The 27282-nt window shown below is 37.7% G+C and overlaps 1 protein-coding gene and 1 long non-coding RNA gene across 6 annotated transcripts in view; one reads left to right on the top strand and one right to left on the bottom strand.

Annotated features, from left to right (window-relative positions):
• The window catches only part of LOC140002789 (uncharacterized), a 34337-nt gene extending 22138 nt beyond the window's left edge, over positions 1-12199 (bottom strand). For 2 of the 4 annotated variants that reach the window (XR_011810297.1, XR_011810296.1), the window contains exons 1-3: positions 12032-12199; positions 3734-4804; positions 338-400 (exon numbers count right to left, since the gene is read on the bottom strand). This is a non-coding gene — a long non-coding RNA (uncharacterized lncRNA). The remainder of the gene's footprint in view (positions 1-337; positions 401-3733; positions 4805-12031) is intronic. The other 2 variants (XR_011810298.1, XR_011810299.1) reach the window with 2 other exon arrangements.
• LOC140002784 (serine/threonine-protein kinase RIO2-like) overlaps positions 4307-27282 on the top strand; it is a 100107-nt gene continuing 77131 nt past the window's right edge. The window contains exons 1-6 of one of the 2 annotated variants that reach the window (XM_072040012.1): positions 4307-4469; positions 5388-5563; positions 7243-7331; positions 9238-9429; positions 9826-9918; positions 10798-11308. In XM_072040012.1, coding sequence (XP_071896113.1) covers positions 4322-4469; positions 5388-5563; positions 7243-7331; position 9238 — 414 coding nt within the window. In that variant the 5' untranslated portion in view covers positions 4307-4321 and the 3' untranslated portion in view covers positions 9239-9429; positions 9826-9918; positions 10798-11308. Of the gene's footprint in view, positions 4470-5387; positions 5564-7242; positions 7332-7359; positions 7622-9237; positions 9430-9825; positions 9919-10797; positions 11309-27282 lie in introns of those variants that run through there. The other variant, XM_072040011.1, reaches the window with a different exon arrangement.

Here is a 27282-nt window from a genome sequence, read left to right as displayed (position 1 = left end):
TGTAAACAAAAAGCTGTAGAATACAAAGGCAGTTAAAAGTTGGCTTCACAGCTCCTCAAAATAAATACTGAAGGATTATGATTCTGTAACCACAATCAGGATCTTTTTTACATCAAAGCTAGAGAAAAAGTAATGATATTAGTGCTTTGGACTCTAAATGGAACATACTGTTATTGCTGGGCAATAACTGTCCTTGTGCTGAGTGACAAAAAAAAAAGGGGAAAAGGTGCACTTCCCCTCCCACATTCCCTGTATATCTCTAAAAATAAAGGACAGGTGAATATTCAAGGTGAAAATCAATATAATTTTTAAGATAGCCAGGAAGCCTTTAAATTACCTGAAGCACATTCTGTGCTCATTTAAAGAACATTCTGTATGCAGGCTGTAGTAAGAAAAGTATCTGTAGAATTAAGCAAAAGATCAATGAACAGATTTTCAGTGTACCACAAACACAAAGAATTCATAATGTAATAGTTATAAAACAATTGACTTTATGATTGTTTAATATTATCACAGGCTCATAGAGATGTATATTCAACGTATTATAAGGTTGCATTAAAGAAGGTCACATTAAAGTGAGGACAATAGCTCTGAATCTCAAAGGATTTGGTCTAAGAATGTATTGGAAAACGAGAGATTCATAATAGTTTTTTCAGCCTGTTTTAGCATGTTTTCTAATACCATGAAGTCTTATGACATATTTAAAGTCAGTTTAAAGCTTATTTTTCTTCATTAAGACAATAAAGTGTGTTTTTCCTACATTCATGCTATCTATAGCACTTTGGTTTGCACTTCCGGATGCAGCCCAGCTAGTATGCATTTTCTTCTACATTCACTAATGAGGTGGTACAAAAATAAAAATAAAAATCAGGGAATAAATTAGGAGACTAAAATGCAACCTACAGTGAGATGCAATCTACAGGTGGAAAAACATAAAAATTGAGAAGTATGTCAGCGTAAATTCATAGAATCATAGAATCATAGAATATCCTGAGTTGGAAGGGACCCTTAAGGATCATCAAGTCCAACTCTTGACACCGCACAGGTCTACCCAAAAGTTCAGACCATGTGACTAAGTGCACAGTCCAATCTCTTCTTAAATTCAATCAGGCTCGGTGCAGTGACCACTTCCCTGGGGAGCCTGTTCCAGTGTGCAACCACCCTCTCTGTGAAGAACCCCCTCCTGACGTCAAGCCTAAACTTCCCCTGCCTCAGCTTAACCCCGTTCCCGCGGGTCCTGTCGCTGGTGTTAATGGAGAAAAGGTCTCCTGCCTCTCGACACCCCCTTACTAGGAAGTTGTAGACTGCGATGAGGTCGATTGTTAATTGATTGTTAATTGATTGTTATGCTCTGGTAAAAGACGTATTCAAGTGGAGAGAATATCTGTCCAGGCTTGGAGTCAATCATATGCAGTCAGTAGAACCTGGCCCAAATAACAAAACCAGTTTCTGACACTAGGTCCTTACTGCTTCAAAAATGAGCAGCTAGGTTCATTTGATGCTAGACACTGCCCCTCTGGTAGTCTACCCAGGGCCTAGAAGGGACGTACCTCCAATCTCTAATGACCTAATAGGTGGGCTGGCAGGAAACTGGCCATCCAGAAAATGACAGGTCCAAGTTTGAGGTTTGATAGGAAGGTTTTGAGAGCTCTCGCTTTGTCACAGCCTGCCAGTTTTCTATGCCCAGGAGAGAGCTCTACTCTTTTTCTTCTCATGGTTTTATTCTCCATCTGAACACATAGAAACTGGCTTCAAAGTCTCAATTCTCCCCACACTGTGATCAAATAAATGAAGTAGTATCGAGGCTCATTCTGATCTCTCCACTCTAATTTATGTACCAGAGCTCTCTAAATGGCATCTGACAGACAAACTCCCTCTGCACCCATGTCTCTGGCTGGACAGCAATTCAAATTCAAATAATAATAATAATAATAATAATAATAATAATAATAATAATAATAATAATAAAGCTCTCTGTCTTTCCTTCCTTTTTTGAAAACTAAGCAGTTATCACAATGACAAAGAAAAATGACTGCCCTCCTTAAGACATATGCAAACAACAGATGATTGATGATTATAGAATTTGGCTTACAGAACCTTAGTAACCAGTCAGAAGAACTGCCAATGGCATATACATGTATACAATTTTACCACATGGCATCAACTTGTACCCACCTCTGACTGCCACACACCTTAAGTTAGCACCACTCAGTCTGCAGGAAGGGGCTGTTACCTGCCTTTAATGTTAAATGTTTAATGTCTAAAAAACACACTACTGTGTATAGAACTTGTTGGAAGTCTCTCACCAAACATAAGAAACTTAACTAGCTTAGCAAACGAGCCAACCTTTCAGACTTTATGTTTATCCCTACTACTGAGAGCAGTACCACCACGATGAGGCAGAGCTGAGAAGCCTGCATGTGTGGAAAGAAACCTCACTAATGTACTGCACGAGCGCTAAGCTTTACATACTGCTCAACGTGAGCATTAAAATAATGGTGTGCTTTGCAAGCCCTATAGTTTTTAACAAATAAAAGAATCTGAAAAGCTGAATTAGTAAGTATTTTAGGAAAGACTTAAGTGTTAAATATTCTGTATCACTGAATTAAAGCTGAAAGGTTCCCATGTTATCCACTCTAAAAATATCCACTACCCTGCTTTACAGCCTTTTGGAGGCTGTTTTCAGCTACGATGGGGGAATAGACCCCAGCTAGACCTCACACGTATCGGACAAGCCTCAACTCCAATGCAAACGGAGCTGTCTGACCACCAACTAAGGCTCATGAAGTGACTAAACACTTCCTTGACAAGTGCCAAATGCTGATCTAAAATTCCAGATATAAACATGTAGGTAACATAGAGCCACCACTGTGGGCTCTTTATACATACAGCAATTACTTTTTTTTTTTTTTTTTACTAATTCAGACACCTTAGCAATTACCTAAACTATAAACTTTAACGCTCCCACAATCTATTCCCTTTAGGTTTATTACTAATTTTCATTTGAAATGGAACACCTGAAGCAATAAAACTGCTAAGCATTCATATCTATCTTGAGAACAGTAGTTTCCTAAAACTACTATGACAGAGCCCACTATATGAACTGCACTGTTCAAACCTTACACTAACCTACAGCTTTTGGGGATTTATAAAACTCCTTGCAGAAGACAATGTGCAGCATTTGTACACTTGGCATGGATTCTGCTATTCATTAGAAAAACTTTATAAACACTGAGTTTTTTCTGACACCACAATGATCATTCATGTACATACACATACACATGCATGCATATAAAATGGGTGAAACCTATAATGCTTAAAAATACAAAAAATTGAATGTACTTATGTGTATTCTTCATGATGTCAGCCAGGTCCTTAGAAGTATACTGACCAGTCAAAAATAACAGTATTTTTTACAGTGCTTATTAACAGTTACATCAGTACAGACTTCTAGAGAAGTTTCATGGTTAAACTTCTGACTTTAAGATCACATTTTGTTTTTTGCTTTTTTGTTTGTTTGTTTGAACTGTTCGTCTGTTCATGCTGAAATTTAAGATCTGATTTCACAAATTCAACTTTCCAGATGCCTTAAGAGCCAAGAATTAAATTCTGGATAGCCTTACTGTCCACTATATTATGCATATATTGAAACAGCCAGCCTCTTAATTAGCTGATTATACAGGGAGTTAACATCCCCTTTTTTTGCATGGAGTTACCTCATTTGGATACTCACGTTGCAGTCACATATTCCTCATGTTTCTAGCAGAAATACTTTATAGACTAGTCCATATAGGCAGCTTATAAGAAGGACTACACGAGGACCTACGTGAGAAACCAGAAAATAATTTCTCTGCCATGCCATCTTGCAGGACGGAGGGGGAAGGAACCACCACCAAAAAACACTTCAGTTTCATCTCCTGTTTTCTAAAACACTGCCGCCCCCCAGAGGCAGCGGTTCGCGAGCTGCAGCTCTGTCAGCTAAAATTTGCAAAATTCGAGCAAAATTTGAGCGCCTGAGAAACATTGCTGGGCGTTTTCGCGTTAACCGGTGCAGACAGAGGTAACCGTGATAACATATAATGGAAAACCAGCCTCCGTGAGCAACATCACACCGCAGGTTAGACATGATTTGTTCCCAGGTATTGCTACCTAACCACACACGGATGGGATGGCTGCAGCTGTATTTCTGCCTCTTTGGGCCCCGGTATTAGTTATGGCAATAACGGGGTGTCACGGCGAAGAAACGTGTCCGCCCCGGGACTCGAACCCGCCACCCCCGGGTCTGGAACTTCTTTTAAAAGAAACACATGCATAATATGGAATGAAATGTTGTGTAATTTATTTTTTCCTAGCTGTCCAGGGCTATCGGTTAACTAATGCAGGATATGATTACCTTGCCTTGAGAACTCTGTCTTCCCGGCAAGTCATCAGTTCTGTTGGAAACCAGATGGGTGTTGGCAAAGAATCAGGTAATTTAAAAAAAGTGTTTTCAGTATATATTTTTTTTTTTTAGAAGAAATGGGTCTGTATTTTTGTTAATTTGTTGGAAACTTGGTGAATTTACCTTTGGATAGTCATATCAGTTAATCTGTCAAACACCAAAATTTATGGTCACTTCAAGTTCTGTGTGAGTCTTGACTACATCTGATTTTTTTCGCAAGTGTTGTTCCACTTTGACCATTTTGTACAATTCTTGGATGGTTCCTTAAAAGGTATTTTGCAAACAGGTGACAGTTGTCTTGTGACTTGCAAAGAATTTTGAAGCCTTCTGTCAAAAAGATTAACATCAAATGTTTCATCCCACCTAAAAAAAAAAAAAGTAATATACAGTCCAAACTATTGGAGTGCTATCTTGGTTTCTCATGCTCATATGTTGATTGTAATTTGGCACAGCATGTCTTTTGTCATTAAAAAATGACGAAAAAAAAAAAGAGGATTATTGGGGACAAATGGTAAAAATGAAACATAGCCAATTGCTAACACTGTTTTAAAGTAAGAGGTACCTTGAGTTTTCTGTCCAGTCAAGAGAAGTCTTTTCTAGTGTGCCATTAAGTTACTTCTTATCCCCTAGTCTGAAATATGTTTCAGATCAGATGGATGGTTCAACCAGATGATCTTGGAGGTCTTTTCCAACCGTAATGATTCTATGATATTCTACTAGTGGAGCAGCATAATCTCTTCACCAATGACTTCTTCTTGTTCAGATTTGTAATACATAATATACAAATTTGGTTGTCTTTTCTGTTAAAAGAAGTGTAGTAGACTTTGCTATTCCAGAAATAGCAGTTACAAGAAGTCAAGCAACCGATTTCTCACTGCACTGTTGCATTATATACCTGTCAGATACCATTTATTTCTCAGATCTGTGCTGCTGTTTTTTCTCCTAGATATTTATATTGTTGCAAATGAAGACGAGCAGCAGTTTGCAATGAAATTGCACAGGCTTGGAAGAACTTCCTTTCGCAGCCTGAAAAATAAGCGTGACTACCATAAGCACAGGCACAAAATGTCATGGCTGTATTTATCGCGGCTAGCAGCAATGAAAGAGTTTGCCTACATGAAGGTAGGTGGTTGTTTGCACCATATTAACAACGATGTAATAGTCTGGAATGTACTTCTCAGATTATCTTCTCATCACTTCATATTTGCAGTATATGTTAGGATGTATGCTTTTTATTTGTTTTTTTTAGTGGACTTAAAGTATACATTTCAGAGAATGACAGTGCTGATGCCTTTTGTATACTTTCAAGTGACAAAATCAAACTTTGCCATGGAAGTCGTATGGAACTGAAGCAATTTCCATAAAATTTCAGGTGAAGCTGTCCAGTCATCTGAGTCTTAATAAAGGCAGTGAATAAACTATCGCCATTTCACTTAACCTTGTCTTAGGAAAGACTATATGCTAGGGAAAATTTGTGAAGTATCTACTAGTATTTTAGTCTTGTCTATTTGGATCACTTCCACAAACATAATTACAGAGTATTTGTTAGGTCTGTAAGCGATGAGTTTCAAACTGGGAGGAGAGCACACTGAGAGCAGCCCTGCAGAGAAGGACTTGGATGTTCTGGTGGATGAAAAGCTTGACATAAGCCAGAAGTATTTGTTTGCATCCCTGAAGGCCAGCAGCCTCCTGAGCTGCATCAACAGAGGAGTGGCCAGCAGGTGGAGAGAGGTGATTGTCTCCCTCTGCTCTGCCCTTGTGAGGCCCCACTTGGAGTGCTGCATCCAGGTTTGGGGCCCCCAGCACAAGAAGTATGTGGAGCTGTTAGAGTGGGCCCAGAGGAGGACCACAAAGGTGATCAGAGGGGTGAAGCACCTCTCCTGTGAAGAAAAGCTGAGAGTCAGGGTTATTTAGCTTGGAGAAGAGAAGGCTTAAGGGAATGCTAATAGCAGCCTGCAGTACTTAAGGGGGCCTACTGGTAAGCTGGGGAGGGACTCTTTCAGGGAGTGTTGTGATAGGACAAGGAGTAACAGTTTTAAATTAAAATAATGGTAGATTGAGATTAGATACTAGGAGGAAATCCTGTGCTCAAGATGGTGAGGCACTGGCATAGGCTGCCCAGAGAAGCTGTGGATGCCCCATCCCTGGAGGTGTTCAAGGCCAGGATGGATGGGGCTTTCAGCAGCCTGGTCTAGTGGAGGTGTCCCTGCCCATGGCAGAAGGGGTGGAACCAGGTGGTCTTTAAGGTTCCTTCCAACCTGAGCCATTCTGTGAATCAAGTGAATGATTTGGTAAATATGGTTAGAGCAAGCTAACAGAGCTACAAAATACTATGGCCTACCTTTAGTTAATCTTTAATGTAGTGTAATACTGGATATTAATATTTAAGAAGAAACTTTTGCCTTACTGAGACTGAGTGTGGATTACCTGACCAGGCCAAACTGTATTTACAAGAACTGTTGAACCTTTTTCTAACACCCTATTCCCAATTATCTGCTGGTGGTTTCTTAAGCTAACAGACCAGATACGATTCTGCTGTTTTTCTATCCCGTTGTGTTTTCCTGCCACCTGCAGGATAACTAAACTCTGGAAAATACAGAAGCATAGTTAGTAGTGAAAGTTCAGATTGCTCTTCCTCCTTAAGCACATGATTTGACTTTTACAGTTAGCAGTTGAATAATGTGTAGGATGCTGCTTCCGCAATGGTGCTTAACTGCTTATCTTATATTTGTAGTTTGTCATGTATGTAATGTTTTCTTAATGGTTATCTTTTATTTTTTCAATATGTTGTCTCTTTCCAGGCTTTGTATGACAGAGGATTTCCTCTTCCAAAACCTGTAGACTACAACAGGCATGCAGTTATTATGGAACTCCTTGATGGCTACCCTTAGTAAGTTTGGAAGCTTGAAGTCTGTTTTACAGAAGCCCTAACAACGATAGGTTCAGTAAGACAGCAGGGATGACGTTTTTCCTTATCGTGTGAGTCAGTTCTGATCATGCTGAATAAAGCATGAATAAAGTCAGGCCCAGAACGGCTAGGGTTCTGCTTCATTATATTTGGAGAAATTGGTGAGAGAAGGAAAACTAAAAAGATACTCTCTTTGTCCAAAAAGACTGGTGGAAATAGACTTTTTTTTTTTTTAAGTACGGAATACATCAGAGGAGCAATGTGATACAGAGGTTAGTGCTACAACCATTTTCTACACAGAAATTTTATGTTCTATATGTTATCTATTCAATGATATTCAATATTGATATATTCAGTATATCAAATATTCAGTATTGAGTTGTGTATCCTCCACGTTCTGAGCTCCAGTTCATGATCCATGTTGTGGTAAAGATTCAGGTAGGATTACAACTTGTACAGTTGCCATTGTAGAACTTCTGTGTTGATTTTTTTGGGGGGTGTTTGTTTTTTGTTTGTTTTATTTTTTATTTTATGTGTTTGTGTGCATTGAACGCTGTTTTTTGCTCAAGGAAGATTACTTTTCTTCAGTTTTTCAACATCCAGAAACATGAAAAAATGTTGAATTTTGTATGTGAATGAATGGCTTGTTTTGTTTCCATAGCAGAATGCAAAATAGCTATTTGATACTCTATATAATGTACAGTAACAAAGGTTCAGTGTAATTAATCCCAAAGTATACAGTTGAAGAGTTACATTGAAGAAGTGCCTTTTAAGACTTTATTCTATCCCGTTTCCCCGCCTTTGTTAAATAGTTCCACATCTGTCCTGTAGACAGAAAGCTTTAAAGTTACATGTGGGCATTGCAGGTGAGGCTTACCATGCTATCCCAGTTCTGCAATTTTAACTAAGCATTTCCTGAAGGAGATGCTGTACTAGATGAGAAATTATTTCAGGTGATCAGCATCTCAGAAGATACCAGTTTAGATGACTTCCAAATTCAAAGAACAAATGATATGTTTTATGATACAGACCTCTGGCTATAAGAAATGTCACCAATTAATTTTGCTGTTAATATGAAAATATTCAACAGCAGCCTATTACAGAGCTGCTTGAATTCCATTGTGTTTTGTTTGTATGTGCAACTGATATGTTCTCATAACACTACAGTGTTGCATTCAGGCCAAAATATATCACAAATTAGCTGTAAATGACGGCTTCTTGACAGCTCCTGGTATAATAAGACAGCTGCCTATTTATTCTGCTTGTAAAAATAAGGTGATGTCTATTCTGCGCACTTTTGGGGCAAAACATATACTTTGCTTTTATTCTGGAGTTTATGCTGGAGTATATTCTGGAGTGCTTTAAGCTTTTTTTTTTTTTTTTTTTTTTTTTGGCTTTGCCTTATCCCCAGCTTAGTCTTGAAAACACTTTTTTGTGAGACATTTGAATGGCATTTGAATACAAGAAGACCTAAGTTACCTAAAACAATCCAGACATAAAAATTCGCTGATCCATTGTTTAAATTAGGCAGCATAACCATCGTGTTTGATAGGAGTACAAGAGACAAAGGGCTTTAGTTAAAACGAGGGATTTAACCTGGAGATAGGAGAAGCTTTCTCCCCATGAGGGCAGTGTGGTGGAGATTGCACAGTATGTTTCCATCCCTGGAAACTTTCAAGCCCGCATTGGTAGAGCTCTGATTAGTCTCATCTAATCTCAGAATTGACATAGCTATGAGCAGAGTATTGGACTAGTAACCTCTGGAGATCCCTTACGACTCAAATCGTGACCCTGTCATTCTCTCAGATGTAACTCATATGCCTTGTCTATATTTTTAAATTAATTCCTTCAGGGTTCAGGATATTTTCTTTTTTATTTAACTTTCCAGATGCCAAGTACACCACATCGAAGACCCTGCTGCTGTCTACGGTGAATTAATGGATCTAATTGTAAAACTTGGCAATCATGGTTTGATTCATGGGGATTTCAATGAATTTAATCTCATACTGGATAATGATGATCATGTCACTATGATTGATTTCCCTCAGATGATATCAACATCACATCCAAATGCTGAATGGTACGTACAAATGATGTATGCAAAATAAACCAGTTAAGTGCTGATAACAACAAATAGTCAACCATGATTTGTTTTCATAAGCCTGCTTCAAATTCTTTTTCTACTGTTTTCACCATACATTACAAATGCAATTTGTTTCATGAATGAGTAGAAATCTCCTTAGGATAAATGTGTAATTAATTGCTTCTCAGTTAATATTATTTCTTTCAATTAAGAAATGAATAGAAATAATCTGCATTTATGTATGTATACCTACACGTGTACTTTCTCACTTCGAGTCACTGATGGTTATTAATATTCAAATAAAAGGCAAGAAAGTAGAGTAAAAGTTTGTCATACCAGTAGACTTAATTTCCTTGATTATTGCATTTTTACAATTCTGTATTTTTTAAACAGGTATTTTGACAGGGATGTTAACTGCATTAAGGAGTTTTTTAAGAAACGCTTCAACTATGAGAGTGAGCTCTTCCCATCATTCCAAGATATCAGGTAAAAAATGCCAGCTGACTCGTAATTCCCCCATGTTATGGTAGTTACGTTGGTTTTCTGAGAAAAATGGATGCCTCTGAGAGATGATTTTAGAAGTGAACAGGGGGAAAAAGAGCCAATTTGAAATATTTTTGTCATTCTTACAGTAAAAAGGATCCATACTGTCTTCACTGGCAGTTACTAAAAGTGGTTTCCAAAAACTGAAGCACGTCTTAAAATCTGCTGTCTCCTTTGTCTTACCTCTTGCAGCTAGGGGAAAGAGATACATCCAAATGCCGTAAATGTTACGGTGACGCAGAATTAGTTTCTCTGACTCTTAAAACCATATCTAACAGTCCTGGGGGATCAAGTATTAACTTAGTTTTTAATTTTAAATTTAATTTTCAAAATGCTAGTACATGTGGTGACCGCCTCTTCAAATACTATCTTCAAAATTTTCCTACTGTAGTTTGTCCCTTTTGAAAAGCAAACAATTTTCTCACATATTTTAAGAGCAAAGCTGATTCAGTTAAAAGGGTTTTATATCACTCTGAGCCCTTTCTCAAAGGGGAATTGTCTGTGTGTGTGTCAACATGTCCTTCATCGTTCTGTTTGCACAAGCATAATTTAAGTATTATATTTGTTAAAATCAAATTGTTTGCTTTCAGTAAGTGCTGATTATGAAGATGGAATCATCTTGTATGAAAGTCTGGTTCTGTCAGGCTACATTCTGCTAACTACCCAAAGCCCTGCACTGTAATATGTTACCTATGTTCCAATGGAGTATACTCTTTTTGTTAATAGCATGGTAATTATAGTCTAACTTGATAGTATTTTTAATCCAAAATACAGCATAATGATTTGATATATTAAAAGAAAGCTCACTTCTATTTCTTTCAGGAGAGAGAGTTCTCTTGACATAGAGATTGCTGCCAGTGGTTATACAAAGGAAATGCAGGAAGATGATGAGCTGCTTTTCCCAGAGTGCTCTGATGAGGATGATCATACAACAGAGGAGAGGGAATTTGTAGAAGATGCTGAAAGTAACGCCAACTTCCTCAGCCAAGATAAAGAAAACAATGCAGACTTCATATATGAAGTGGTTTCTGAAAGCAGAACCTCTGAAGACTTGTTATCACAGTGAAGATGCTGAAGCCACAGAAAGTAGTGAAAATTCACAAGGACTGAGTATGTCAGAGTTGAGTTCAGCCTTGGAAAAGGTTGAAGGGCAGCCTGTGCTTTCGAAGTCCAGTGAAGATGCAGAGAGTTGTGCACTTGGTTTTTCTGAGCACAAAAGAATACCTGACAATGCTGCTGAAAATCAGACAGAGGGCAGCAGTGGTAAGGACAACGATGAATGCCCTGATCTGGTTGACTTGTCAACTTTAAATAAGGAATTGAGACCTTACAGGTAAATACTTATATTTAATGTCTAGTGGTGTGGTGAAATTTTCTTCTTTTTTCTTTATTTCTAGTAATAGTGTGAGTAAAAATTAGGACACAAAGATCCCTTTTATTTAAAACCTAGCCAGAATCACTCAAGAGATTCCACAAATTTATTGGTCGTGTTTAGCTAATACAGACTGCTGGGCATACAGAAGTGGTTAAATTGCAGCTACTTTAAAGGGCTGATTCGTTGTGAAATGCAGCTCATATATTCGTTTAAGATTTGAGTGACTACGCTCAATGAGCATCTGAGACAAGTTTTCTTAGCTTTCAGAAACGCTCAGGGATTATCCTGAGAGTCTTTCAGTCTTACTCCTTTCCACCTGCATAGAATCCTTTAGGTTGGGAAAGACCTTCACCATCATCCAACGACCAACCTCACCACCACGTAAAGTGGTTAAACCGGAACAGAACCTCTTTCAAACAGCACTACAGCTTCAACTACAGACAAGGGACAAATACTTACTCCATCCACCCAACACAATTAGTTATTTAGATACATTCTTAAGATGTTTTGAATTAATACATTTCAGTAAATTCAAGTAGATTTACACGCTGTGAGAAAGACACCAATACCCATTTAACATCTTGCCAAAATCTCAAACTTCCAGCTTCTGCAGTTAAATGCCAACAAGCTGTTTCAAGGTTAAGCAAACCCCCAAACCTTAAAAAGAAGTAAAACAAATACCTTTGGTGACTGTGTTGTCTTCTTCATTGGTCTTCGTTTTGGGGCACGTTTTTTAACGGCCTTTGCCTGTGGTCTTGCAACACCCAATTTTACCACTTCTGCCCAAGATTTCGCAACTACGAAGCAAAACAGACACAATAACCTTAACTGGCAGCTGTGTAAACAGGACTTCACAGCTATTTATGATTCCAAAGGATTTGCTGTAGTCAGAAATCACAATTTCAAGCTGAATCTTAACGAGTGTCCAAGCATCCAGTACGAGCGTCCAAGCATCCAGTACAAGTGTCCAAGCATCCAGTACGTTTCTACAACAAAAAGCGTCATACAGTTCCAGAATCTGTGCTAAGTGCTGACCTCACTCTGTCCTCACTCTCTGCTCGAGTTCAAAAAGCATTTGGACAGTGCTCTCAGACATGTGGTCTGATTTTCTGGGCGGTCATTTAAGGACCCAGGAGTTAAACTTGATGATCATTGTGGGTTCCTTCCAATTCAGGATATTCTGCGATTCTGTGAAATATTTTCCTCATTACAAATTTGCCATAAGCCTTTCAGTCTTGCACTTTATTGTACCTGAATTTTTCCTTAACAGAATGTAAGGTTTAACAGCAAAAAAATGTTTTTTTTGTTTTTTTTTTTTTTTTTTCTTTTTTGTTTTTTTTTTTGTTTGTTTGTTTGTTTTTTGTTTTAAGTGAAACATATCCAGGATTAACCAGGAAGGCCTGTGATTTTATCTCACCATATAATAGGACTATCACTGAGACACTGCACACAGACACTGCACACAGCATGTTATTCACAACTTTAAAATGATTCTACAAAAAACGAAGATAGCAAAGAATAATAAATTGCCAGATGAATGTTGATATTGATGGGAAATTTTAAATTTGAAAGAGTCAAATTGATATAATTTGTTTTCATAAATTAAAGACATCTCATCTTTAAGTGTTTTCATAAAGATTAAATTTTCAAGAACCAGATTCCCTCTCAATTTTTCCAGTGGTATCAAAACTATTTTGACCAACATTTGAATTTGAATGTTCAACAATTAAAATATTTGTGTCTCAATGGTTATCATCCATGATGTCTGCCATACACCCAACACTTACAGGCAGTCCAGTCTACAACTGACAGTGTGTGAACTGGCTAGGGAAAAAGGCATAAAGAAACTAAGCTGAATACAGGTAAAATGCATGTTTTCACCAACAAAAATTATTGAACTGAAATTGTATCAGTTATATACTACTCCAAATTGAGGGACTTGGAGGATCAATACCGCAATTAACCTAACAAACAGAACCTTACTTAATGACTTTAATTCACGTGAAAGATTCACCCCACTGCCATTCCTCCCTCATTCTGTCCTCCTGGTGAGGCCAGGAGTGTCCCGAGAGCACATAGAAGTGTGCCCAAAGGGAATTGCTGATTTTGGAGGCACAAGGTGCCTATGGGGCCAGGTCGGGAGCTGGGCTGGGATGAGCTCCATCAGGCAGCCGGACCAGGCCCGTTTCCAGCGTGGCGGACGAGCAGCCTTTGCCCTGAAACTCAAAAGTCAAACTCTGTCGCTGACTTCCCTTATTAAAATGGGAGCGTGGTTGAGAGGGGCCATCTCTTGCCTGGGGATGCCAGTCTTTCCCTGTAGTTAATGGAAAGAAGGAGGCTTCTCTAGAGGGCGAAGGCGAGCTGAAACCTCAGCTGGAGTGCCCTGGAGGTACTGCTGTGTCTCCACTGCCTACACAGGGATCTTGGGAGGCAGGTCTCCGGGTGATCAAATTAGTCTTTGTGTCTGCCTCATTCCCTAATTGTCAGTAGATATCCCAACTAGTGAACAATGTACAGCATAACAAAGGAGGCACACATATAAAAAGGAGCAGAATTAGCCTGCGCTAATTGGTGGGCCTGACTTTGCTGACAGGAACCAGGCAGTTAAGAGGAGGGCTAGGAAGTAATTCACTAACTAAAATACACCTCAGAACACAGTAGTAAAATGATTTTATCTTGGTAATTTGACAGACTGGAACAGCAACAGATGAAAGTTTTTCATTTGTTTGTTTTAACCTGGCCCAGCTACCAGGTCAGACTGCTAGAAGTCTCGGCTGTTGATGTAAATGAGTTGAAGGCTTTGACTTGAAACTTGTTCTCGGTGGGTCCGATTAAAGTGAATTTGGCCCTCGTTTTACATGTGATTTCTGACAAAATGATCTGTCTGACCCTCCTACAGGGTGTTATCATTGTCCTTTATTTAAAAATAGGTCATTTGGAGCTTTCTGTACGTACACAAAATATTAATTACAAAATTCACACAACTTCCACAGTTGGCTGGCTTGCAGAATATTTCTCTCAAACAAAACCAAGGATTTAAAACTTTGCCTTACTTTGCCTTAGTAAATGTGCTTTTAGCTTGTTAAGAAAAGCCCAATCTTTAAATATAATTTAAAGCTCTAATTAGTTGATTTTAGGCAATTTTTTTTTGACATTTTAATGGCAAGGATACCTGGATTTTTTCTGGTATTCATGAAGATATTTGATAAAAAGGTAGATGCAACTCTCTCTGAAAATAGCAAAAAAACAAGTTCATGGGATCTTTTCTAAGCCATACAGTAGCCATTTAGATTTTCTTATATGCTTTCAAAGCTATCCAGGAGCCTGGTAAAGGCTCTTAATTGCAGAACTTCCCAATTTCTACTCCACTAGCACTTCTTTAACTAGGTCTTTTCCTCCAAAATACGATCCTGTCACTGAAGGAAATAATACTGAGGAAATGAAATATGGAAGTTAAATATTAACTTTTTTTCCCTTTTTAGAGAAAATATATATATATATATATATATATACTTTTCAGATGGCTGCAAGTCTGAGCAGTCCTTTCATCTCCCACTCTCAATGCAAAAGATGCATTTCTAGAAATGGCACGCAAGTTTTATGGTTTAATAAAATAGTTTATTGCGCCATTATTGTTAAGAAGTTTTTCTTGCAATGGAAAAGCATTCAGGTACACACTAAAACAACACCAATCCCACAGAATATTGTGTTTGTTCAAGCATTCAAACTTGATTAAACTTCTCTTTCAAAGTACTGCTGCATCACAGTTCAGTGAGCCCAAATCTCTCCTAATGCTTGGACACTTCTGATAAAGGATTTGTGTCAGGAACGTGTTTTAAAGTGCTGTTCTGAAGTCGGAATAGTTCTAGACAGAGATATTCAACTTCCTGCTAGGGAGAGGTGCTCAAATTAAGCATAAGAAGGTACTTGTATCTACCCTGAGTACCATAAAAAGCTATCAGATGACCCAATATAACTGACAGTTAAAATTCTACTTCTACATCACCTTCTTCCAGTGTATTGCCTCCCCAAATTCGAGCCTTTCAAGTGCACATACAAGCGCAAGTCACAAGCCTCAGAATATTCACTAACTGAGTTTTGGAGATGCAAGTAACCCCAAAGGCTTTTATTTATTTATTTATTTATTTTTTAAAGAAGGGTGCAAGTTCCACCTGTTTCAGTTTTATTTTGTTTGTTTGTTTTCTTTTGTTTTTTCTTCCTCCCCTGAGGACAAACCATAAATTCTATCCTAAAGAAGCAAGAAAGGAAGCTGAAATAAGAATCTATGGAGATGACATCCTCAAAGATCATCAATTACCTGATATCTTTTAATCTTTGAGAATTGGCTCCATCAGATCTCAGCCTTTGGGAAATTATCGAACCTGACAGTGTTTACAACTCAGCATCAAGGTTAACAACTACAATCACACTGTTCTCTCAAAATAGCATTGCACCTTAGTGTCAAGTCAGGAGAGGAATGCCATGGAAAGATACAAATTAAAAGATGGAAAATTCAAACCAATACAGGTTTTCTTGTAATTAAGCAGCTGATCTTGTTATCAAGAAACTTTTTTGAGCTATGAACTCACAGTAGTCAGAAAGGATATTGGATATGAAAGAGAAAGTCAAGAGTAAATGACATATCTATATATAAACTATACCATTGATTACAGTACAGGTTTGAAATATTAAAATCTAATGTCAGGATTATTATTATTTTTTTTTTTTTTGGAAGATTGCTTAGAAAATATGAATACCGAGTTAACTAAACGCTCAGCCTTACAGCGAATATTTTAGTTACCCATTTTAATAAAATGTGACCAGGCTCTTAAACAAAAATAGAATAATAAAAAATAATAATAAAATGGACTGCATATTTACTATCTTACTGTATCCATGTAAAATGTTATTTAAAATTTTATTTAAAAGCCTTTCTGGAGAGTATATATTATACCATTACTGAAAATTATATTATCTTTACATACTTGCAGGTATTTATGGAATGTTCTTGTTTCTTTTGGACAGATAAAATATATATATATGTTTTTGCCTTTCAAAATATAGTTTTCAAATATATTGAACCCAAAAAAAGTCTGATGCACTGTCAGGCACCTCAATTTCTTATACGTCTCCCTAGTTTGGTATAAAGGAAACAGTCCGCTGATGAAAAGAAAGGCAGCTGTGATATTCTTTCTTATGTTTATTTTACCTGGCCATGGATATTCACCACCACTCTTCACCAACATTATTTAGTACTCATTCTCTACTGTTCTACTGTCTAAATATCTCTCTCCTCCTTAAAATATATTTATAAATGTAAAAATATATAAACACATACAGAGAAAACTATGAATCCAAATAAAGCCATGAGTAACTGTAAACATATTTTTATGAATTCCTGGAAGCTACATTTATTATATAAAACAAACAAACAAACAAACAAAAACACAAACACAGAATTAAAGTCAACTTTATTTTATTTACTATTGTCAAACAAAAACTTTCTAGGGCAAGACATTAAAAGAAGTGAGGCATATATAGAAACTTAATTACATTCTTTCAAAATCCATAGTCAAAACATCCTAGTTCAATGGACACATAGCACATTATGTGGTGTACAAAAGTTTTACTGCAGATAAAGACATTATGGCGACATCTGCCTGGCACTTTAACACCTCCTTATATTAAAAATTACATACACCTTATATTAAAAATTACATACACTTCCAATGCTAAGGATCAGCTGTTTCTCCACCTTATGTTTTCAGTCTATGCCTCTTGAAAAATGCAGAAATACTTCTTTAAGTGAAAGCCAAACAGTATTTGGAAATAAATAAATAAATACATAAGTAAATGAAGTCTTTGCTATGATCACTTACAGTTCATACCTGGGGACAGAAAAGGACACTGTAAAGTCACATCCCAAAGGTAAATAAATCAAGGTAGTGATGGAGTTATAAATACCTCCACATAGGATATTTTACAATTTGTATTGAAAATAAGCATTACAGAATTTCTGAGTTTCTCTTAAATTATTTTTGTGTCACTTTCTTTCAGAAGTTCTGCATAGGTACCCTTGTTTTTCCCTTGAATATTTACCTAGCATAAGACTCAGAATATTTTAGCTTGAGACTCAGACCATTTTAGAAGATATTTTCGTGTAATAAAAGAATTGCAATTTGCATTCTTTAAGGACACCACCACCTTCCAGAAACACATTGAATGAAGCAGAATGAAATCGAAGTAGGGCAGTTTGGGAATTATTTTCAGCTGTGTTGCAGCTCTGAAGGGCTCTTTCAAGTTAGGCATTCAATTTAGGCAAAAATACCTGGCTTCTTGTAGAGTTTATAACCTAAAGGCTATTGATTTGGCAGTATCAAAGTCGGTGAAGATTCCTGGGAGGAGCTGAGTGTCGGTGTACACTCAGGAGATGACCAATGACACAAGACATGGGATGACAACCGCACATTTATATTTGCCATCAAAATTTTTGAGAAAATAGTTAACTTGAGACTCCTAGCTATACTTGAGAGCAAATTGCAAGATATTTATGCGTACTATGTTACAGAAAATAATCCTATGACACATTTTTCCTTGTGGGGCTGTGAGTCTCACGAGATGAAGGTTGACCACCTTCTGTCCCCCTGAACTACTGTAATGGTACAGATCTGGTCAACATGCCTAGGGATGGATACCATTTTTTCTTTACTCATGTTTAGCTTGTACTAAATAGTAATATAAAAGTAGAAAATAAATTAATTCACTGCCACAGAGATATTAAATGTATATCAAGTATTAATTATGCATTTAGTATGTTCAGAAATTGGTAACTCAGCTCTGAAAAATATATATAAGTGTATAACTTTGATAACTTTATATGCATACTTTACATATACATAGAAAGTCACAAACTAGGAGCAAACAAAAAATGAGATATCAGACAGAATCACTGGAGACAAAAATATATATATTAATTAGAATCAGAAAATATGCCTGTGTTCAGCTCTATTTCTCAATAAGGCTATAACGTTTGCATATGTGTGGTTCACTGGAGCTTGTTCTCACTGTAGGTGTGTTGGTAGGACTTTGCTTTCCTCTGAGATTCTACAACTAAAGTAGGTTATTTTTTCCCATTCTGTGTTAAACAGATGCATAATTTACTTCAAACCACTGTTACCATTGCTCCCCAAAATGATGTGCATAGGCTGCTGATCTTTAAAACTTGTTAAAATACATGTATATACATATATATATACATGTATATCAGTTTACTAGTTTTGAAGAGACAGACTTCAAAACAAATCAGAGACACCAAATACTTGAGTTTAAAATCCTGTATAAAACCTTTAACGTGACCTGTAGAATTACCAATTCTGCTGCATGAAATTCACAGATACTGTCTTAAAACAAGAGTGTGGACTCTTTCTGCTGGTGTCAGTTAGGACGAGGCTGGTTTTTAGAATAAAAGCAAGGACAAAACTAACAATCATCTTTAGAAGGGAATTTCTTGCACTGCCCCAAAAGGCCATTAGGACCTCTTTTGCTAAGCGAAGCCCCATTTCTGTAGTATCTCAGCAGACAGAGTCAGCTGCTCTTTATGGACTATTATTTACTTATTAATTAGATATTTCAAGTCAATTTACTTAGTCTGAGCATTAGCTGCTCAACAGAAAACAACCACAGAGCAGTTACTTTCCTGTGGATCGCAGCCCCAATTAATAAGCCCGAGTGGCTGCATGGGGAGCAAGCTCAGGCCCTGTGTGGCAGTGGGGTTAAGCAGTCACAGCCCAGCTTCTGGCATGCTTTGTTAGCCCCTGCTCATCAGCAGACACGTGCTGACCACAGCTGAAGTGGTGGGATGTGTGATACCCTAACGCAGTGTGCCAGGTGCTATGAAAAATGATTTGCTCCTAGCGGCGCTATCTAGTTAAGGGTGTTCTCTCAGTTCTTCTGAAATAGTTTGTGAAAAGGAGCCGAGAATCCCCCCTCCTGCTTCTTTCAAGAACTTTGTTTGAAAAAAAAAAAGAATATTGCCCTGTTAGGAAAGCCTTAATTAGGTTTTATCCAATGAGTCAAGAGTAACATTTATGCAGAACAGCTTTTGTGTGGTGAATGTCTTGTTTGCACAACCTGTGACACTCAACAAACCCAAACAAAATGCCCCTTTGCTCATCTCGCTGACGAGCTCTTCACTTTGCACAGCTTGGCACAGAGGCCAAGATGCCCTCTTATATCCTAGTTGCAGCTACTGAATGGAAAACAAGGCAGCTCCTTCAATGCAGTGATGGAAACTTGGCAAGTGTTCTTCCTCTACCCTCACAACTCCGTGCCTCTGCCCAAGGCTTTCATCTCCTCTGGTATGGAGGCCGCCTCACTATCGAACACGTACTAGCTAAATTAGGGAAGATGGAATGATCCCTTATCATTAAGGCTGTGTGTGATGCAATTAAAATGGAGCATTTTCTCACAGCACAAGAGTTCAGCCCTGTTCTCATTCTGAAAAAAAAAAATAAAATAAAAATTGGGGTGTGCCTTAGGACTTTGATTTGTTAGAAATTACTGCCTTGAATAATTATGGGATGATATTAAAGACTGAAATGACAGAGAAAGAGCAACTTAGAGGCACTTGCTTCTCTTACATAACTGCAAGAACAAAAAATACAGGTTGGAACACGGAAGACAGCAAGGCTGTGAAGCTGACCTAGAAGGGTACTTATATCATGAGCTTCCAGAGGTCAAAGCGCTGCTGTTATTTCCTCTTTCTACCCACATTGCATAGGGAAAGCTACTAAGCCAAATGACAAATTGATCCCAAGCACATCACCTTCAAGGGGTTACAAATGCCAAGCTGCTTTGTCCTGTTTCTCTTCTGAATCTGTTGGTGGCTATCACCAGGTTTCTTTGGAAAACAACCAAACCAACCAAAAGGGATACTTCTAAGCAGCAGCCAGTAGGGGCCGATACAGGATTAGGTTCATGAAGATGGCTTTGTGAAGTCTCCCTGTTGCAGTTAAGGAGACTGAGTCACAAACAGAGCAGGAGAAAATGAGTGCAAGGAAACTGGAGTTGTTCAACATGCAAGGACTTCATATAGATCCAGTAAAATCGGTAAAATTCTGTAAAACTCCAAGGTCACTAGTCTAGACCTACTGCTTGAGTTGTTGCTGAGACAAGAAGCATGAAGCTACATGTCCTGGAATTTGGGATGATCATAAATCCTGCACCACAGACCCAATTAAACATCTTGGGTGAAGATACTCCTCTCATTTCAGAGGCTGCAACCTAAGCTGGTGGAAGCAACCCCTCACTCCTCTTGTGGTAACACTTTGAAAACACGGATTTCACAAATCAGAACTTGCCCAAAGGGCCATTCATCTTCTCCAAAAGAAGCCCTAAGAAAAACATCAGAAAATAAACTCTATCTGTCCTTCCATAGAAATCTATTACTCCTCCTAGACTATATGAAAATGTAGGTTCTTAACTGGGGTCTTAAAAACGCATAGATACCTGAGCTGAATTTTTTTTTATTTTTTTTTTTTGCATTTAATAGAGGAACAGAAAGCTACCACCCTTTGAGATGTGTGCACGCCAACATTATCCACAGGCCGCAGACACTGACCTCTAGAAAATATTCTCCAAACCACATTCAGTACTCCACATCAGCTGCAGCTCTGAAAAGGGCAACATCGCAACCTCATACGCTCACTGCTCCTCTTCCCAGTGCTCACCTCCCTTTACAAGCACTGCACAGCGTGGCCATGTTTACAAGAGAATTGCCTGAATTTCAGAGGCACCCACATTACACTTCCAAAAATTATGGCATTTGGCTAAAAAAAATTAAATTTGGTTGTAAGAGGACAGTAGTAATTACATCTTTAATTATTCCTAAGAACACAAAACACTTAAGTCCTAAATTGTTTACAAATTTAATGGCTTACAAACCCGTACTTCTCAGTAAAATTATTTTTTTTAAAATAGCATTTTCATTCATAGTAGTTCTACTAATAAATCTATAGTTTTTAAAAGAATATTTACAGAACTTTAATGAAAAAACAAGACTTAAGCACATAAAATTTAAGCAGAAAATAGCTTACAATTACACTGGCAGTAAAGTAACATGGCTTCCTGGCTACTGTACTCATTACCATAAAAAAGGGGATAAATACGAGCATAAAAGATTTATTTTTCTACCTGCCATTCTGCACAAGCATCGCATGGTATAGGAACCACTATATGTATCTACTAAAACAGGCGGCATCATATCTGTAAACATATTAAGAAAAGTACTTAGATAATATCATCAGCGATAGCTTTACAAAATCTGAACTTAAAATCTGAGTGTAAGTCAAGTCACATTAAAAATTCCAATGTCATTTACAGAATCATTCTAAAAACTGGCTCTTTAACTGTTAAGACTATTTTCTTGTTCTTGCACTTGCTCTTGTGCTTGATCTTGTTGTCCTGTTCGTCCCTCCAGCAGTCTGAGTTGTCTTCACATTGCCTTCAAGTTTTTCTTCAGTTTTGTTTCTTTTCCCGTTTTTGGGTGATCCGTTTTCATCATTCTCTATTCGTAGACAGAAATATTAAATGGAAATTTATATCATAAATCAAGCATTTTATAGAAAGTCAATCTTCAGTTCCATTGTTTTTTAAGGGAGATGTCCCTAATGACTACGTTCCAAAGCTTACATCTATGAGTTCAACAAACCAGTTACAAAACCCACACTTCTGCACATCCAATATCCTTTAAAATAGGTCCCCAAGGACATACAGCTATTTCTGAAAGTAGGTTAACATTAATGAGAGCACCAAAACCAATTAGCTATTATTTTAGCTAAAAATTCTTCTACTGATATGTAAAACTAAAACATATCTAACACTGAAGAAAAAAACAGCAAAAATGAATGTACAGCAACTAATTTATTGTCCAGCTAGAACTGCAAAGTCAGGCTTGTAGTTGTAACAAACACACTGGACGCTTCTGGAAGAATCCACATGGCACAGACCAGTGAAGCTGCTCCAAGAGATGAGCATCGACCCAAGCACCACCACTAAAATCCATGTGGGGAAAAAGGACCTCCCCCCAACAGAAACTATTCAGACCGGTAGAAAAGCACTGGGAGAGATCAGTCCTTTGGGAGGTGCATGTAGCAGTGTCAAGAAGTGAAAACTAGCAGAAGTGTGAAGTCAATAAACCAAGAGGGGAACCTGCCACAATAGATGTACGTGTTACGTTTGGATAAGCACACGTAACAGATAAAGAGATGAAGAGAAATGAAACGAGAGCATGGCCAAATCACAACAGGATTAATGAACATAACCTGCCAGAAAATTCTTTGTGCATCTGTAAAGATTCATTACTTCCATTTTATTATATTTATTTGACGATAATTTATTACAACATGGTATCTTTAAAATTTTATCACATCCAGCTGAAAGGTTTAGGGAATATTTCAAGTGTCTGAAGCTAGAGCTCTATTGGCTTGGGGAAAATAAAACTGAAAAACGGGAAAAGTGAGAGACATGTGGAACTTCTGCTGTCATTTGAGCTCAAATACATTTCCAAGTCCTTCTAGCACCAACTTCATTACAGCACGGATAAGTTGTACAAGCTACCCAAAACCTGGACATACAAAAGCAGGAGCTTAGATGGTATTTAGGAGAAAACAAGCACAGACAATGGGTGCTACAAATGTAATTATCATGCTATGCTCATAACCACCTGTAAGTTAGTTAATTGCTGTTATTTAACCTGCAAGTTACGGATTGAGACAGCAGAAGAGCATGAGAGCATTTGAATAACTCAGCAGAAGAGGAATACAGCTGTCAGATGCCATACAATCAATCCATTCTGCTTTGGAGAAACATCTGGTTTGTACAGGATAACCTAGCCCCTTCTTTACTTACCTCTCTTTGCTACATTAAAGACCCACTCTCTATTTACATTAGACTATGGCAGCCAACAGTAATAACAACCTGTACAAAATTCTAAACTTAGCTATATGTAGAAAATAGAAATATTTTTTTTTCCTCACCTGATTTTGATTTTTTAGGTGGTACATCATCTGCTGGCAACAGACATTTTCTTCTGCGAGAAGTGGAAGTTGTCTGTTGGGTAGGGTTAACCTCTTTTCCTTTTCCAGACTGATTACTTTCTTCAGAACCAGTGGGTATCAAACACTGCATTTCCGAAATGTTGCCGTTTTCAGGCAAGTTGCCATTGTCACGAAGAGAAGTAGCTGCCTCTGGTTTGAATTGTACATTTTTCCTCTTATTTCTCAGTTGCCTTTGTTTTTCCTGGGATGAGTTATTTTCCAGAGCTGTACCTTCACCTTCCTTAAGGATTCCGTTTTGACCTCTGTCTTCAGGCAAGACAAGCTTTTCCCTGAGAAAGGTTGAACTAGTTTCTTCAGATTTGGAAGGAACTATTTTCCTTCTGCCTGCCTTCGATGGATTTTCTTTTCCTGATTGGGTTACTTCCAAAAGTATACCCTGTTGCTCTTTGGGAGTTTCATTCTTACCATCTTCTGGCAAACCTTGAAGTGAACTAGAACTAACAGCCAGTGAAGTGATACTACACTTTTTCCCTGAGTACCCTTTTGAAAGGTCAATTTTTTCTTCGGAAGAGGGTTTTTCAGAAATCATTTGTTTAGCTTTCCTATGATTATTATTTCTGCTACTTTCTTTTGATAAGTTACGTTTTCCCTGAGCAGGAGTAGAACTTGTGGCTTCTAATAATATGGCAGCTTCATTCCTTCTGCCTCTTTTTGGTTGATCTTTTAGACTTGAAACAACTGCTCCTAACGGAACATTTTGATCTTTAAGAGCCTCTTCTTTACCATTATCTGCTGGCAAACCACGTTTTCTTCTAAGAGAAATGGAATTAGTTGTGTGTGACACTGGAGGAGTTTCTTTCCTTCTGCCCCTTCCTAATGGCTTTGCTTTTGCACAGGACACCGATTCCAAAAGCACGTTTTGTTCTTCATTAGTACTCTCCTCTTTGTCATCAGTTTCTGACAAGCCACGTTTTCTCCGGAGAGAAGCTGAACTTTTTGCCTCTGCTGCTAGATCAATCTCTTTTCTTTTGTCCCTTGCTGATGCATTTGCTTTTGCCTGTGTTCGATTCTCTTGCAGGATTTCAGTTTGCTTTGGTTCATTTGCTTCCTGCTCATTTCTTGTCTGCTTTTGATGTCTATGAGCAATGCCATCACTGTTTAGAGCAGTTACCAATGTGTCAGCTGTGTTGTTCTGGTCTTTCATTACTTGGTGTGCCTGCTTGACACAACTAGAGGCTGAAGACTCTTTGGGAGAAGATTCCTCTGTTTCTGACTTACATTTAAGCATAAGATCTAGGCTGTTTACATCCTGGGCAAATTCATCAGCCTTCTTCTCTGAAGAGTCTTTTTTCCCTCTCCTGCTTCTAGTTCTGTTTGCTTCTTGTTTGAATTCCAAGTTGAGAACAGTTACTGGCATTTTATCTGTCTCTCCAGAAGGTGATTCTGACTTTAATCTTTGAGATGCCTTTGTAGTATTTTCCTGAGCATTTTCCGCTTCATCTCCCAGAGATACTTTCCTCTCATTTTTGGTGGGTGATTTTGTTTCCGTAATGGTTTCATTTGAAGTCTCCTTGGCTTTCTGAACATTCTGTGTATTTTCAAGTGCCATCCCGCACATGTCTGGTTTTACTTCTGTTGGTTGTTTTCTAGCATTTCTTGAAGACTTACCTCTTTTTTCTGTTACCTTTACTTCAAGTTCAGTTCTGTTTCCAGATGCTTCTGTGGGGGCAGTCTCAGAAGTCTGCTCATCACCTTGTAGTAATTTTGCTGATTGGTGTTTACGAAGTTTCCTTGTCGTCCCATGAAGTTCCTCTGAAGGAGCTTGTTCAACCTGTTCATTCCTAGCTCTTCTTTGTCTTTTGGGTGGAAGCAGTGCTTCTGTGTTTTCTATTTTTTTCATTCCTCTAGACCTCTTCTGATGCAATAGAAGAATTTCTTCTCTGTCTTCTACACTACCTTTGTCAGATGCGTTTTCAGATTTTTTTAAATCTGTTTGCAGTTGGTGATTTTCATCCTGAGTGCTACTAGATACGCCTTCTGTCTTTCTGCTTTGATCATCTTCAGTTACAGATGTGCTACTGATATCATACTCCTGCAAAGCCTGTTTCCTATTTGCAGGATCTTTTTGTAGCACTGAAGAATCTTTTTCAGAAGACTCAAGATCCTCACTAGGATGTTTTAGCTCCTTAGGTTCCTTAGTTTTACCTCTTCTTGGTCTTCGAGTATCAACCTGCGTTTCCACAAGTGAAACAGTTTCAACTGTTTTCTCAACAGGATGCTTTGAAACAATTTCTTTTTCCATGCAAAGATTTGTTCTCCTTCCTCTTCCTGTATTTTTAGCTACTGAAGTTGAAGTACTGATCTCTCCCATCTCTTCTTGGATGCTCTTTTTCTCCAGACCTTGCAATTCTTTTGAATTTAAATCCTTTTCACACTGCTTTGTTGAAGGTGGATGTACAGTCTTCCTTGGTCTGCCCCTTGTTAGTCTCTGGGTAGAGTGGTCTTCACTAGTTGACAACTTTTGTTGAGAATCTTTATCTTGTGAAGTATTTCCTTTGTCTTCTAAAACAGTTTTATTCCCCCCTACAAAGTTTGTCATATAGAAAAGAGCACAATCAAAAGTAATACATAACTATGCCCGATCAAAGTATCTCTTGAGTTTTCATTTTCCCAGTAAAGCGGTCTTGCTCAAATGAATCATATTTTATTTTAAAAAGTAACAGGGATTTAAACAGACTCCTAGAATAAAACCCAGTTTAGTACACAGAGTTATTTGTTTTATTTGACAGGTAGCACTCAAGCTTTAAGATATATTTTGAAAGTCTTTGCAAATAAAGGTGATTTTAAGTGGATACCTTAGCAACAGGTGATTTTTTGTTTGTTTGTTTTTTACACTGGTATGTTTGGAGATGCCACCGTTATTACATCAAACTACTACACCATTTTTTAAACACCAATAGAATGCCAACACTGGTTTGTGTTACAGATTACTGCTCAAATTCCCTGAGATATTTGCTCCTTCCATACTATATAATTTGGAATTTTTACAACACGTTGAAACTTCCTAACAACACACACAGTCCTGCATATTCATTATTACTCTAGTTAAAATAAAAGTGTTTGTACTTACCATACTCACGACTGCCATTAGTACAAGCAGTTACAGCATCTTCCTGCTTAGGATCCGTAACATTTTCTGACCTGACCTAAGGAAATAAGCAATAATCAATACTTTTGTGTGTGTCTGACAGGACAAGAAATAGTTAACTAATAGAAAATTGGGAGTGAAACAGTTGAAAAAAGTCCTGCCAAATACTTTATGAGAAAATGAAGCCAACTTCGTTTGCTAACTGCATCATATATTTGGTACTACCACAAAATTGAACTTAATACTTGTTATCTGAGCTAGTGTAGCAGTTTTTACAGTGAAAGACAACACAGTAGAGTTTTAAAAAGCATTCAGTAAACGGGCTGAACATTGTCTAGTAAGATTAGAAAAAGAGGGTTATTGAATCTAAATCATTTGAATGTTTTGAAGTGTTTTATTGTAGTTCTACACAGACCAGCAATACTCATTTTAATCTATGGATCTAGGAGTCAACAAAAATCGAGGCTAATAAAATACACCAATGACAAGAGTGATGAAGGTGCGAATTGTAAGGTCAAAATGGTAACCCAGAGCAGCCTCAGCAGCCATTTAGGTAGGGTTCCTCTAAACAAAGTACATACTAATACAAGCAAACAGAGTAGAATTGGTGTCCATTCAGCAAGCAGTGAATGAAAGCCTTATGGGCATGAAGAGCAATCAACTGACTATGTGGTAACACCAAATTTTGGCAAAAGCTCAGTGCTCTTGGATGTTTAAAGAAAAAAAGT

Source organism: Anas platyrhynchos, chromosome 6, assembly GCF_047663525.1.
Source record: "Anas platyrhynchos isolate ZD024472 breed Pekin duck chromosome 6, IASCAAS_PekinDuck_T2T, whole genome shotgun sequence".
NCBI lineage: Eukaryota > Metazoa > Chordata > Aves > Anseriformes > Anatidae > Anas > Anas platyrhynchos.
This window is presented reverse-complemented; position numbering and strand designations above follow the sequence as displayed.